Source organism: Ambystoma mexicanum, chromosome 12 (assembly GCF_040938575.1).
Source record: "Ambystoma mexicanum isolate Mex_15411 chromosome 12, UKY_AmexF1_1, whole genome shotgun sequence".
NCBI classification, from domain to species: Eukaryota; Metazoa; Chordata; class Amphibia; order Caudata; family Ambystomatidae; genus Ambystoma; species Ambystoma mexicanum.
The window spans coordinates 91,156,046-91,169,983 of NC_090936.1; the positions used below are offsets into that span (position 1 = coordinate 91,156,046).

A 13,938-nucleotide genomic window follows, 5' to 3' on the forward strand; every position below is an offset into this window, starting at 1 on the left:
GATAAGCGACCCGCCGACGGGAGGAGTCCTCAGATGAGGACGGGGAAGGCGACTGATGACGGCGCTTCCGGGAGTGCCTCGAAGAGGCAGAGGAGTGGCGGGACCCACTCCGGGACCGAGACCCACTGGACTTCCGACGACGATGCGGAGAGTCGCCCCTCGAATCGTCCGTCGAAAGCCCTGTGGACCTCGGCTTCCGGGGCTTGGACACCTTACCGACCGACAGTTTCTTCTTGCGCTCCTGCAAGGCTTTGGACGTAAACGACTGGCAGTCGGCACAATCATCCATTTCATGGGCCTCCCCGAGGCACCAGAGGCAGCCGTCGTGCGAGTCAGTCACCGACATCTTGGACCCGCAGTCCCCGCACTTCTTGAAGCCCGGACGCGGGGTGGAAGAAGAGGTAGACATCTTGAAGACTTAAACTTCACAAACGAACAGGTTCGAAGAACCGAAAGAACAGAAACTCCAAAGAGTCGAGGTGCGCCGAGATCTCCGAAGCAAACACGTTTGCGGAAAAAACGGAACTGAGGCTACGGGCGTCGTGCGTCCTACTTATAACATCCAGTGACGTCGGCCATCGGAGGAGGTCCTCGAGGGCGGCGTATCGACGTCATCGACGCAGGACGCAGAAAGATTTTCCGAAGCAGCACAGCTGTGGTGATTACTGTCATAGATATGGAATACGTCGGAGGACCCAATCCCCTCAAAACATTCATACTGGAGGTAGAAAAAGTTATTCTTTCACTCAAGCCTTCCAACTGCCAGGGTGACCTCTCCCCAGCCCAGTTGATAAAGGATGCAGCATGAGAACTCGCCCCATTCATCTCCAAACTTATCAATGCTTCCTTTGCATCCAGTACCATCCCCACTAACCTCAAACAATCATGGATGCACCCGCTGCTGAAAAAGCAAACCCTCAACCTACTTATACCTAGCAATTACCATCCCATTACGACAGAGCCTTTTCTCTTAAAAATTCTTGATAAGATTGCCTACCGCCAAATCCAAAAATATCTGGAACTTCCCAAACTCCTAGGAACACGACAATCTGGATTCCGCCCACTAAACGGAACTGAGACCGCCCTGATCGACCTCCAGTCCCAAGTAGATGAGCTAAGAGACAAGGGAAAAACTGCCCTTCTACTGCTTGACCTCTCTGCTGCATTCGACCTCGTGGAGTACAAGGTCCTATGCAGCCATCTAGATTCAGCTGCCCACTTCTCCAAAGACGGCATAACTTGGATTGAGTCATTCTTGAGCGACAGAACCATGAGGGTCTTCTCCCCGCCAGCAGCGGCAGACCCTATCCCTATCACGTGTGGGGTGCCACAGGGATATGGTGTCTCCCCCCACATTGTGCGATATATTCACTAAGCCCCTTTTTTGACGATCTGGACCTTCTTGGTATCACCTACATTAGCTATGCAGATGATACTCAGATTCTCCTCCCACTTTCAGGGGATTACGTTAAGGATTTGGCCTGCCTTGGTGAATAGAGTATACCTCATCATCCAGGCATGGCATGGATGGCCACCCACGGTCTATGCCTGAATTATGACAAAACAGAGCCCATCATCCTGGGCACCTATGCCAACCTGAAGAAACTAGGCCAGGAATACTCATCCTTCTTAATTGATGGCAACCTCATTAAGCTCGCAAAGGAGGTAAAGACCCTTGGCTTCAACCTTGATTCCACCCTCTCCTTTTCTAAACAAGTGAATGCCATGGCTTCGGCCACTGCCTACACTTGTAAGCTCATTAGAACGGGCAAACCTTTTCTCTCCAACGACAACTGCATTATCTTAGCCAGAGCCCTCATACTTTCGAGGCTCGATTATTGCAATGCACTATACATTGGGGCCAACAAATCGATCATCCATAGGATACAAATCCTCCAAAACAACGCCTTAACATCGGCTCTCGATGTGGCTAGAAGATCACACATTACCATGATTAGGCGCCAAAATAACTGGCTCCCAACCCCCAATAAAATCCAGTTAAAAACGGCATCCCTCACCCACAAAGCACTGAACAATGCCACCCCAGCTATTTTACGAATAGATTCCATAGGAGAACATCCACCAGACCCACGAGACTCACCAACTCCAATTGTCTCACTATCCCCAGATATAAGCTCTCAAAAGTGGGCGGTTGTAGTTTCCCCGTCAAAGCTGCCCAACTATGGAACTCCCTGCCACATTCCATCAGAGAAGATCAACCTTACCCGAATTGCAGAATTAACTACATAAACTGGCTCAAGTCTTCTGATCTGTAAGGACCTCCTATATGTACACTCATACTATGAAAATGATGTTCTCAACCATGTATTTATTTGATTTATGTCTGTATTGCAACTCTGTCACTGTGTAACCTGTTAACCTAAGTTGTGCCGATCCTGTAACTGCTACGCCCCGATACCCGTGGGTCTGGTGCACCTTATAAATGAATAAACAAACAGAAGGACAAATACAGCCTCCTAAAATAAAAATAAAAATGAGATAGGTTCCTGTTGCCCATAACACGTATTTCAATGATAGTTTTAAAAGTAGTAAGATTCAGGGTGAGTAATGCTTACTATACTATACGGGTATTAAGGAGAAGTTGGATGCACCTTTTTGGGAATGGAATCTCAAACTGTAATGTCACCTCCTTTATAACTGGCTAGGTACAGGACTCAAACTGGCACTTGGATTTAAAACACAAAAGAGTATGGCTGCTAAGGCAAGGCATGGATGATTTGTGCAATGTTTTTCCCACTGAAATCCCAAAACTGTTAAAAGAATCGGACATGGACAGTCACGGTCCATTTTGACTAAATACCAAAAACATTTTCTTGGAAGTGCTCTGCGCCTTGTTGGCGAGAGGGCGACGTCTTACATTTGTGGTAGAGACTCCTGCAAAAAGAACTCTCATTAGGTTTGTAAAAGCAAACCCCGGAACCAGGAGCACTTACCTCAGGCAACACCAACTCCCCCAACCCTGTATACATACTAATCGCGCAGATGTCAAACACCACAATGCAGGAAATCGACTTGTAACTGACAAAAAATTATCAGAATTAACAAGTAATGAATGGTGCAGAAGACCCAAAAATATAAAAGGTCTCTTCAGCATGTGTTAGAAGATTTGTGTTTCAGCTTACGTTTAGGCGTGTTTATACACAGTAGGACACAGCAATAGTTGATATATCACAAAGTGGTAGATCAGTTGCATTTTACAAGTACATAAGATATTAAAAGGGGCCACCTTCATGCTTATATGCACGTAAAACAGGCGGCAAAGTACAACTTTGCACCGGTCTTACTGGTCCAATAAGACCTCACTTCTATTTCCTTAATGCATGGAGCCTTTCAGTTGTTTGTGTTATTGATCCCCTTTCCTTTGGGGAGCACCTGGTGGTTTGACCTCACCTGCCCTTTTAAAATGGTTTTGCTCTGTTTAGGGTATGGCGGTTTTAATTATATTATTATTAGTGGTGCTAGTTCTTCAGTTAATTCAGACTCCACGGTTCTTGTCAACACTGCAAGGTAATGACGGCCTGTCTGTATTGAGTTATCACAAAATAAAATGGCGCCAAGAAACTTTGAGCCAGCCCCACACTGAGCAGTAAAACAAGTTCCATGCGCAAGTACACCCTGTGGTTTCCGGGGATGCACTGTGCATATGCTCCTATTTCAGTCCCCTGCCTCAGAGATAGCAATTCTCAGCAAGACAGCAAAAAAAGCACTGTGACTTAATAATCAGCGCAGTACAACAGGCTGCACTTCTACACACCCCCACCCCATGCGTCTAATTTTTTAGATTCTCTATCTGGAGGCACTGATGAAAATGTTGTGGCTACTGAGTCTGCTGTTGCTGCCTACCTTACCAGGCTATCGGCTGACGGGGGCAACGTCCCAAACTGAAGACCACTGGGCACGGCTCTATGTTCTCAGCCAATGTCTTTGTCCACAAAGACATTTCCCACAAACCGGTTTGATATCAACCAGAGCACTACCGAAAGATGGGACTGGTATTTTTGGCTCTTTGGGTCTGTGATGCCAAGGGATATTACCTCCTCCGAGGAAGAGGAGCTTGGAGCACCTATTGTCCTGGCAACTACTGTTCAAAGAGCCAAACATCTGACCTAGAGCTGTAATAGGTTCCAAACCCTTCCTTGAATCAGGGGAGACATCCAGCCCAATTGCCTCTTGTAAAAGCTTTGGAGATGGTACAAAGAGTAAATGGATCGTGTGCCTAGGAGCTCTTCAGGCCGAGACTGCCTAGGTATGTCTGATGTGAGTTGGAAACCTGGGGGAGTTTCATAATCTTGATCATCAAAAATACTTTCAAAAGTCCTTATTTGTGCATCCCTGGTCCCTAGGCTTGTAGAAGGAACTGACTGGTTCAGACGTCTCCGAAACAGGGTCTTCAATTAGTCTCTGCACCAGAGCTTTCTCCATTAGCATAGTCAGCGCCAAAGGGGTCATCAGCACCGTTTGCGTCAGCGTCAGAGACTTAGACACAGAGGCCAACGACGTTGGAAGCGCTGGTGTGGTGCCTTTGATATATTTGTTTAGATTTTTATTTTACACAAACTTTTTATATCCTGATGGAAGTGGTTTTTGTACACTTTCAGGAGACTGTTGGAATATTTTTTCCATGGAGGGCCTAAATGCCTCCCGTTCCTCCTTTGAGGATGATGCTTTGGGAAACTCAGGCTTGCCCGGCTCTTTGGATCTCGAATTGTGCCTTTTGTGTTTCCTGGAAGAAGATGAAGAGCCTGTTCTCGAGGCTGACGAACGGCTCCCTGAGTGGTGGTGTTGCTTCCTTTTCTTTTCTTCTGATCTAGAATTCTGATCCCAGGAGTCGGGGTACGGAGACTGCTTTCTCTAAGACAGAGAATGCTTTTTTGGTGTAGCAACCTTGGATTTCACTGGGGTCAATTTTGACAGGATCCACAGTCCTCCATATCGTGGTCTTTTGGCTGGAGAGAAAAAGGCACAAGGAGTGTGGATCCTTACAGACATTGACCGATGACAAGTTTGCAAGCTTTGAAGCCAGATTTTGGAGCCATCATAATAATTTGATCGGTTCCATGTGTTAAAATCGCAGCAAAAATGGCAGTGGACACAAAATATCGCGGCAAAAAGGCCATGGTTTTGCTGCTGCAATCCATGTAAAGGATGCGGGGGACACTCCAGCAACCCACAACCCCCGCTCCCTTTAAATGGTGTAATGGGGTACACCTTTAACGGGTCAAACCACAGCATTTTTGCCATGATTTTTTGTACAGGCAACATTTTTGCCGCGATTTTATCACTGCATACCATTTTATCTGATGAGTGACTAGCTAAGATTTCATCACATTGCAGTGGAAAAGAAAACAGATGAAAATGGCGCCGACTGCTCTGTACTTGCACTTGGATGATGCTGCTTCGGCACAAGATAAAACCAATGAGAGGAACTGGCTGAGGGCATAGCTGAACGGCACCAGCTGGAGGCTGAACACAGTTTTCTGGAGCTGAATGCATTGATAGGGATATTTCAAAGATGAGGAATCCGTTCCATTAGAAGGTTCTCTTGCCATATACACAAAAATGAAACTCTCTGTACAGCATGGCACTGGGTATAGCACTATACCCCGTTTTAAAACATGCCACTGTCCAAGGTGAGCATTGTGACCACCTCTAGGAAGATGGTTAGGCTCTGGGATGCACGGTATGATTAAAATCATGACAGCAGAACACTCACAGCATGTAGCACAACCCAGCAACCAGATGCCTATTATGTACTACAATAGGAGGAATGTGGGTGTACAGTGGGACCTGCACCTCTCAGAGGGTGGTTCAGCCAGCCTTTGTTCTGTGCTTTCTCCAGCATATTAAAAAGCCTGAGTCTAACAACCCAAGGTCCTCTAGTCCTTACCTTCCTACATACATCCATCCACCCACTGCTCCATTTTGTACACTACGTAGGTCTCTCTAATTTGTTCCGATGCTAGTTGATGAGACCCATTGTTCCCGCCGTGTGTTCTGGCTTGCCCAATCATTCCTCTCCCGGGACGCAGGTCTTTATGCTTGGCTTTTGCGTGTGTCTCATAGTGCTACCCTGCACCGGGGTCTCAGTCTCAGATCCTCCAGGACACATTACCAGCATTTGATGGTGAATTGTCAAACCACCATGCACGATAAAGGATGCTGCGTGAGCCTCCAGTACCTTGCTGGTCTAACCTTGGGTGGAATGGAGTCCCAAGGATTTTCTGACTCTTCAGCTGGAGCTGCATGGACAAATGAGCCTTATGGCTAATGTCAAACCGGATGTCGGAGAGGAAGGGGCTGGTTCGACTAGGATTTCATGGGATCCCTCTACAGAATGAAACATTCATCTATTTTGACAAACTCTTTAAGCATTGGGTAGCTACTCTAGGAAAATACATTGGCAGTTACTTTACCAGGCAAAGTATTTGTGCTTGAAATGGATGGCAAATGATCATGTCCACAAGATCTAATGTGATTACTTCATTCCAGGTAAGCTCTGATGGTATGTTACCAATCCAGATGCTATAATACTCTGATCAAATGGCAAATGTATACAATATTGTCTGGCTCAGTGCCGACAATACATCACCAAAGCAATTTCTAATACGTATGCTAGAATATAGACATGCAAGAAGGGCAGGTAGATGAGGGTGTCACTATTGCGAGTGTTGCATGGCACTTGCAATGCACTACCTAAACGTGCAACTTACCTAAGAGTTTATTTCTTGGTTTTGCACTGGGATTGGATTTAGGCTGGAGAAGCTTCTCTCGTTATGGCTCCACAGCAGGTTAGTCTAATGACCCGGATAAATCCAACTATTGTCTTAATCCCAGTTTCTCAAATGGAATTAGGAATTGCATATGGACATTTTGGAGTGGGTTTAAGTATCACATGCTCATTGGGTCAATGGATTCTTCCAACTTTCCATGTATCAGACTGTCCAATACGAACCTTTCAGATGCTTTCCCCATCAAGTCATGCATTTTTCATGTGCGACTGTCTGCATATGGATTTATTGTCTCGATTTGCTTTGCCGCATGTGGCCAGTTGCAGTTGACAGACGCCATATGTAATGGGGGGCTTGTTAGTGCACATGAATGTATGGGTGTCTGTTTGCTTGTGTGATTGGCAGACTGTGCTGAGTTACAGTACAATCCTGTGGCTATCCACTGCACATACAATCCTATAAAATCTTGTCTGTATGCTATGTGTGCATCAGGATGGGTCTTCCTACCTTTTAGCATAGGTCGGATCGTAGATGGCTGTCTTTTTTCGCTTAGGCACAGAGTGTCTATTTATCTGTGTCTGCGGCAATGCATGCCTGAGTGTGAGACTAGCTGCCAATGCATCACTCCCAACAAAATGCGTAGCAAAGACAAGCAACCCTCTCAGCTGACACTAAAAGGCCAGAGCCTAGTACCATGCACTGTGGCTTTACTGTGCCACTGTCGCAAGTCTGAACTTGCAAGTTTGCATGATTATGTGAAATCATCATCCAACACACATATTTGGTGTCTCAGTAAATAAACACCCACATCACTAGTGTTGTTCCTTAAAAGTCACGCCAATAAAGCATTAAGGGATGTATTGTACTGGAGCATGTGATGAGAAATGCCAATTTACCGGTCTAGATTTTGCAACAACTATATTTTTTATGTTGCAAAAGATATAGTAGTTCTTGAAGAGACACTTAAATTTTATTTTTGGGCTTGGTGGGCACTTAGCTTTCATAATTAAAATGTTTTAATTTTCCTAATTAAACTTTCACCTTTAAATAAACACAAACAAAAAGGATATTCAAGGTAGGAAGGAATAGTGCTGGCAGAGGGCACTTGTTAACAGGATAGGCAAGTTTACAACTACTAATTAACGTACCTGTGGTAATGGTTCGAACAGGTAGCCAATCACCAGGATCACCAGCAAGACCAGAATTGATGACAGGAGACCTGCGATCTGGAATAGGAACAACAACTTTCATTTTCAGGAGGAATACCATTTTAGTGTTTGTATTTACTAAATGAAAAGTAGTTCCTCAAAAGCACTGTGCAAAGGGCTGGAACCATCCCTATTTCTGGGTGCGTTACACACACACATACAAAGTCATAATAGAACAGTTCATGAATCAAAACAGCTGGGGATGGGAAAGGAGCTAGGGACAGCATATGAGGCGAGCAAAAATTACTGTATTTACAGACATAAGCAGACGTGCATTCTAGTAATGATGGTGATTGGGGATCATTGCGGTGGGGGCATACAGCTAAGGTCAGAAACCACTGCAGGAGTTGCTATACTTCGCCAGCCCCCTTGATCCCGGATTACACTATCTTTTAGGAAACAGGACTGCACACTCAGAGTCAGGGAAGGAGAGCAAATAAACCCGGAGCTTCAACACCTGTTGTCATCCTCTTCAGGACATTACAGGAGAGAACGTATTAGCTACTCCCTCTTTTATAACTCTCCCAGGAATATAGGCCTCTGACAACCAGAATCCGATTGTAAACTTCTTTCACCCAGGGAAGGTGATTCTGGTATCTCCGATAGCAGTCTTTAATAGAAATGCAAGTTGGTCATCGCAGCATTTTGTTTTATTAAACTCTTTAGGTAGAGCTTTTGTTATCTTTTGGAATCTATTTTCTCATTGGAGTTCAGTCCCAAGAATGGAACTTCTTTCTCCAGAAAAAAACCTTACTCTTAATGATGTTGAGTCCTCCAAGATTAGCTATAAACTCAACGTTCAGGTTTATGAGCTCTTGATGAATCTAAGGGTACCTAACTAAATCTTACTCTACAAAAAATACTAACCATCTATTCCATCTATGGATTACTGTGCTAAACAGAAGAGTGCATGTATGCCCACAAATGGGTTCCTATTAACATGATTTTATTGTAATGGCAAGTGTCCCTTAAAGACCAGTCAAACATATAGTCTGAAGTCCCAGCCTTATGCTGACACTCATGTACTCAAATGAGAGTCTTTCCATACGCTGCAAGTCTCTAAGCATGTGCTCTAACCAGAGCTGCATGAGAACTGCTCCAGATCTCGTCTACCTGTCATAGAACGTGGGTGGGTGATGTCCTCTGACCGGGGCAGAAGAGAAGGCTGCTCCACCCTCTTATTGTGATGCATGCAGTACAAAGCTAGGGAGGTTGCTTTTTTTTAAATTATCATTTTATTTGAAATTATTATAGCAAATTATCATAGCAGCACAGGTGATTATAACATTTGTAAGGGTGCAGGAGTACGAGTCTGACACAGTGGTGGCATGCTTGTTGGCAAAGACCTTTATTATAAAAGTAAAGAAAAGGAAAAACCTATCTTGCCCTATTTCGATGAGGGATTGCCCTACCTCAACAAAATCACTAAGGACTCTGTCAGGATGTCTTGTAAAGTAAAATGTCTACCGTCCTGTGTGCAAACCTATTTCCATCCCTTACACTAAATTAACTAAGGAAAAACTGGGTGACTTCTTGATCCAGAAGTTGGCTCCTCTTGTTTGGATACAGACTTTTAATGTTCAGTTTCGCGCCTTGAAACACTTGTGTATAGGCGTGTTATAAATGCCATATCATATCAGTTCTTGATTAGAAAACGCAATGAACAACTCTTTAAACACAGTTCCTAAGAATTAAGGGGGGGGGGTCCTCTTCCCCTTGTTCTTCCCTTCAGTTCAGAAAATGTAGTGATAAGTCTGGCTCACTATCCTGCCAGACTTAAATGTAGACTTTCTTATAATAAAATATGGTTTCCTTGTATCAGGGGGGAAAAGTCTCGTCCCCTTTGTTCTTTCTCCAACTTAAACTTGTGGTGTCAAGTCTGGTGCACTATTCTACCAGACTTGACTCTAGAACTTAGAATTCCAGAAAGTGTGTCTCTTCCTTTGGCAATGGGTCCTTGAACCCTTGTTTTAACTTTTTGCACCTCTCTTTATCACATGAGTTCCAGATCCCTCTGGAACCGTCTCAGGGTCTTCCTGCCGCGCTTCTTTTACATTCTTGTGGGTCCCAGAACCCTTTATATTCTCTCGCCCCCCCCCACATTGTTCTGGACCTCAGCCTCTTGACAGTCTGCTTTTCCAGTCTTGTCTGGGTCCTTGACTCGTGAACTTTGCTTTTGTGGGATTCGCCCAACTACATATGGGTTTCAGACCCTGGTATGCTGTTTCTGCAGATTCTATACCCCTGCGCCACTCAATGTCCACCTGAACACATCTGGTGTACTTCCTGCTCGGTACTGTTCCATTCAGCTTTTAAAGTTCGGTTGTTATTCTTTACTGCCTATTCATATGGGTCCCAGACCCTAGTACGCTGGTTTGGCGGGTTCTCTACCCCTGCTTCAGTGAATGCCCAACTGACCAGACCTGTTGGTACTCTCCTGCCAGGCTGCTCCATTAGGATATTTGATAAAGTTTGTTCAATCTTTTACAGTTTGCTGGTTATCCCTTTCTGCCTCTCGGGATAACGGCGTGTATCTGTTTAACTTGTTTCGTGTCGTACGCTTCCCACCAGCCACCCCAACCCTTTCCCTACCTTCGGAAAATGTTGCGGCCCCTGCTCTGTCCAGGGAGTTAAGCAGGGCTTCTGTACCACTTCCGCATTCAGCGTTCTGTCCTCGGCAGCTCCTCTGTGGTAAGCTCTCTCTTGCGTACTCTGCTGCGCATCTTACCTCGCTTTGGCTTTGTCGGTTGAGTTTCTTCTTTCCCCGTCACCGGACAGGATCTCACTCTATGCAGCCTTTAGGGACCTCCGATCCTGCTCGACAGCGTCTTGTCTCCTGCTTCTCGGGTCTGTCACCACAGAAGCGTCGGGTTCCTTGCTCCTCCAGGGCTGCTTTGAACTGACTTGGTCTGACAAGTTACAGTTCTTCCTTGGTTTTTATCGCTGGAGTAGTTTTTAGTAGACTGCACTGCGTACGTTGGGTTTGCAGTGGGCTTTGCCTCCTTGTTTGATCTTCTTTGTGTCAGTGATTATGGGTAGTCCAGTTTGGTAAGCCTCACTCTTCCTCGTCCCAGTATTAAGTGTATTACTGAAATCCTCTACTCTACTGAGATACATAGAGGAGTGGGGGACCACAGGGAACCGAGTAGGGTGAAAGGAAGGAAAGAACTGACATGAAGGAGGTGAATACTGCGTTCTCCCAAAGCGATCATCACTGGTCCCATGGAGGGATTCCCTCCCCTTGAGATCCACCTGCTGAGTAACACCCACAGAGGGACAATCTGGTAGCGGCCTCATCTCCCTGGCCTCATGGGAAGGGGCTTCCCCCATGGAAGTAATGACAATACTCTGGGATTTGTCACACATTGCAACAACATTATATCAGTTACATCCTTTCCACACTGAATTCTGCTGTTGTATCTCCCCCACTGCCGTGTTAAACACAAGAAAATTCAAGATCCATTGCAAAATTAAGATAGGAAAGCAGGGAGAGGAGTCACAGATGTGAATGAAGAGGAAAGAAAAAGAAATTAGAAAGTTAAAATTGAACAAGTCAAACTAATCACCAATGTCACAGATATATATATATATATATATATATATATAAATGAAACTTGTATCTTGGTACTGCTAATATCTTGTAAAACAGTTTCTCATTTTTGATTTCATATTCACTCTGTCCCTCCAAGTTCCAAAGTAAAATAATCCTGTTAAGAGGTGAGCCCCTGCCAGCAATACAACATCATGCACACAAAGAAAATATGAAACACTCGCAGTAAATTCCCCCATATACCCAGTCCAGCCAAGCACCCTCCACCCCTGTCAGAGGAATGTACCACTCCTTAACAGATCAGTTTCGCTTCATGGGTAGTGAGGCCCCTTCTTGACCCTGAAGGCCTTCATGCTCAAGAAGTGATTGTAAACGCCAGGATTTGAGTTGAACCCTTTACAGTGGATGTAGTATTCACTACAAACTCTGTAGCAATTTTGAAGCTAAGCACTTGTGTGCTACTCCCCCTTTATTTAGCAGCTAACCCAAATTCTTCACTGAGATGCAAACAAGTGTGTAAAAACTTGGGGATCACAGAGGAGTCAAAAGCCCCAAAATACTATAGACTAGCAGGCGGTAAGTAAATCAAGCATATGGTCTGTCAAGATTACTAGAGAGACTGGGGGGTGCTTTTTAGGTTTTTTTTCCTAGCAGAGGTTCATCATCAGTGCATGCTTCTTTCCACCAATTCCATTTGTCAAGTCTAGCAGTGTCTGTTTGAGCTTTCTTTCACTCTTTAAAAGCTTCTCTGATTTCCAGTAGCGTCAGCTCCTCTTACGGGTTTGACATTATATTTGTTGAGTCATCAAGAATAAACAGACTACTGCATGGAAAGAGGCATCTAAAGATGATATGGGTTGTATTAGCTCTGTAGTGACACAGAGAATTATCTACATTTGTTTAATATCGACTGCGGCTGATGCTGGTAGATTTGTACTTCGGATCCATCTTAACACAGAAGACACAGGCTTTGCCAGGTTCCCTCTGGGTCCTTTCTGGGTCTGGCATCTGCTTCCCATCTCAAGAAACCCACACGATGAGCCTACTAAAATGAGATCTATGCCTCATTGATAACATCCAGAATTTGGTTGAAAAGTTGTTGCAAGTAAATCTCAATGTTTGGCACCTCCGTCTCCTGCTTCAGATTTTTAATGCAGAGAAAGTTCTGGCATGATCGGTTTCCTAATTTGAGGGCTTAATAGTACGATATATGCTGAAGGTCATCTAACTTCCTGGTAGAGTCGTCCTGTGTAGCACACTAATCTCCTGCATGGCATTCTCATATGTAAACCAATGAATTGAGCATCAGCTAGAACTTCCGCTGTCTGTCATGTTAGTTCTTCTGTAAGTTGGCATCATTGTTTTTCAAATGGTTTAGAAATGTGTCCTGAAACTCTATGAGGCATTGTTGGAGATTCTTTAATGGCCAAAGCCGGGGGCTGCACTACCACCAGGGCCAATATTGATCCTGCTACCCTCTGCCCCCCCACACCCTTCCCACTCTATAACTCCATTGAAAACATCCACAGGCTTAAGCCCTTCCCCGCATTGATCCAGTCAGGGACGTCCAGTGCTTAACTGAGCTCAGCCCCTCCACAACCAAATTCCTACTACTGACCAACAACATTGAACACTGTGACATCCAAACCTGGCTCTCCCTTATGAACCAGGAGGGCTTCACACCTCAGCTGGCCACCTGCACCAAGTCTCTTGGGTTCCACATCGACAGACGCCTCTCCTTCAAACAGCACATTGCAAGGAAGAGACAAACGGCTTGGTACTAACTTTGCCTCCCAAGGAAAATCAAGCCCTTCATCCACAAAAACCAGGCCTTCCGCTACTACCTTGTCACCCCTCAGATGTGTCCTGCATGCTGCAGCACGACTCACTAAAGGACTCAACCACATTAACATGACCCTCATCGAATTGCACTGGCTCACACTGCAAGCACATGTTCGCTTCAAATCCTGCTGCATCTGCAAGGCTGTCATCTACAAGGCTGTCGCCCGGAAATCCCCAAACTACCTCACTGAGAAAGTCACCATTTCCAGAGGCCTATGATCCACCAGAAGTAAGGACATGTGCAAACTTGAACTCTGCCAGTGCAGGATGGAAACAACCAGAAGATGGAATTTGTCAACACCACAAGACTCTGGAATCTCCTCCACATCAACAACAGACTTGCGCTCCCTCCCCAACCCTAACCCTAACCCTAACCCCTCCTGAGTCTACATTTCGGGAAGGAGCTCAAGACCATCCTCTTCAAGGAACGACTCCTCCCTAACACCTAGGTCCACAAACCCTCCACTTCCCAACCTGAGAATCAGTGATCTGCTCCCTACTGTAGATCCTTTGCTGTCAAATTGCTGCCCTCCCTGTTTGCTTCCTGATCGCTTATATATCTCTGCTGCCTTCACCCTGTCCTTCTCCC

The 13,938-nt window shown here is 45.2% G+C and overlaps 1 protein-coding gene across 1 annotated transcript in view; it reads right to left on the reverse strand.

The window, feature by feature from the left end:
• The window catches only part of SLC26A5 (solute carrier family 26 member 5), a 676,177-nt gene that overhangs the window by 169,286 nt on the left and 492,953 nt on the right, over nucleotides 1–13,938 (reverse strand). The window contains exon 11 of the mRNA XM_069628070.1: nucleotides 7,898–7,975. Within this exon, the coding sequence (XP_069484171.1) occupies nucleotides 7,898–7,975 (78 nt within the window). The remainder of the gene's footprint in view (nucleotides 1–7,897; nucleotides 7,976–13,938) is intronic.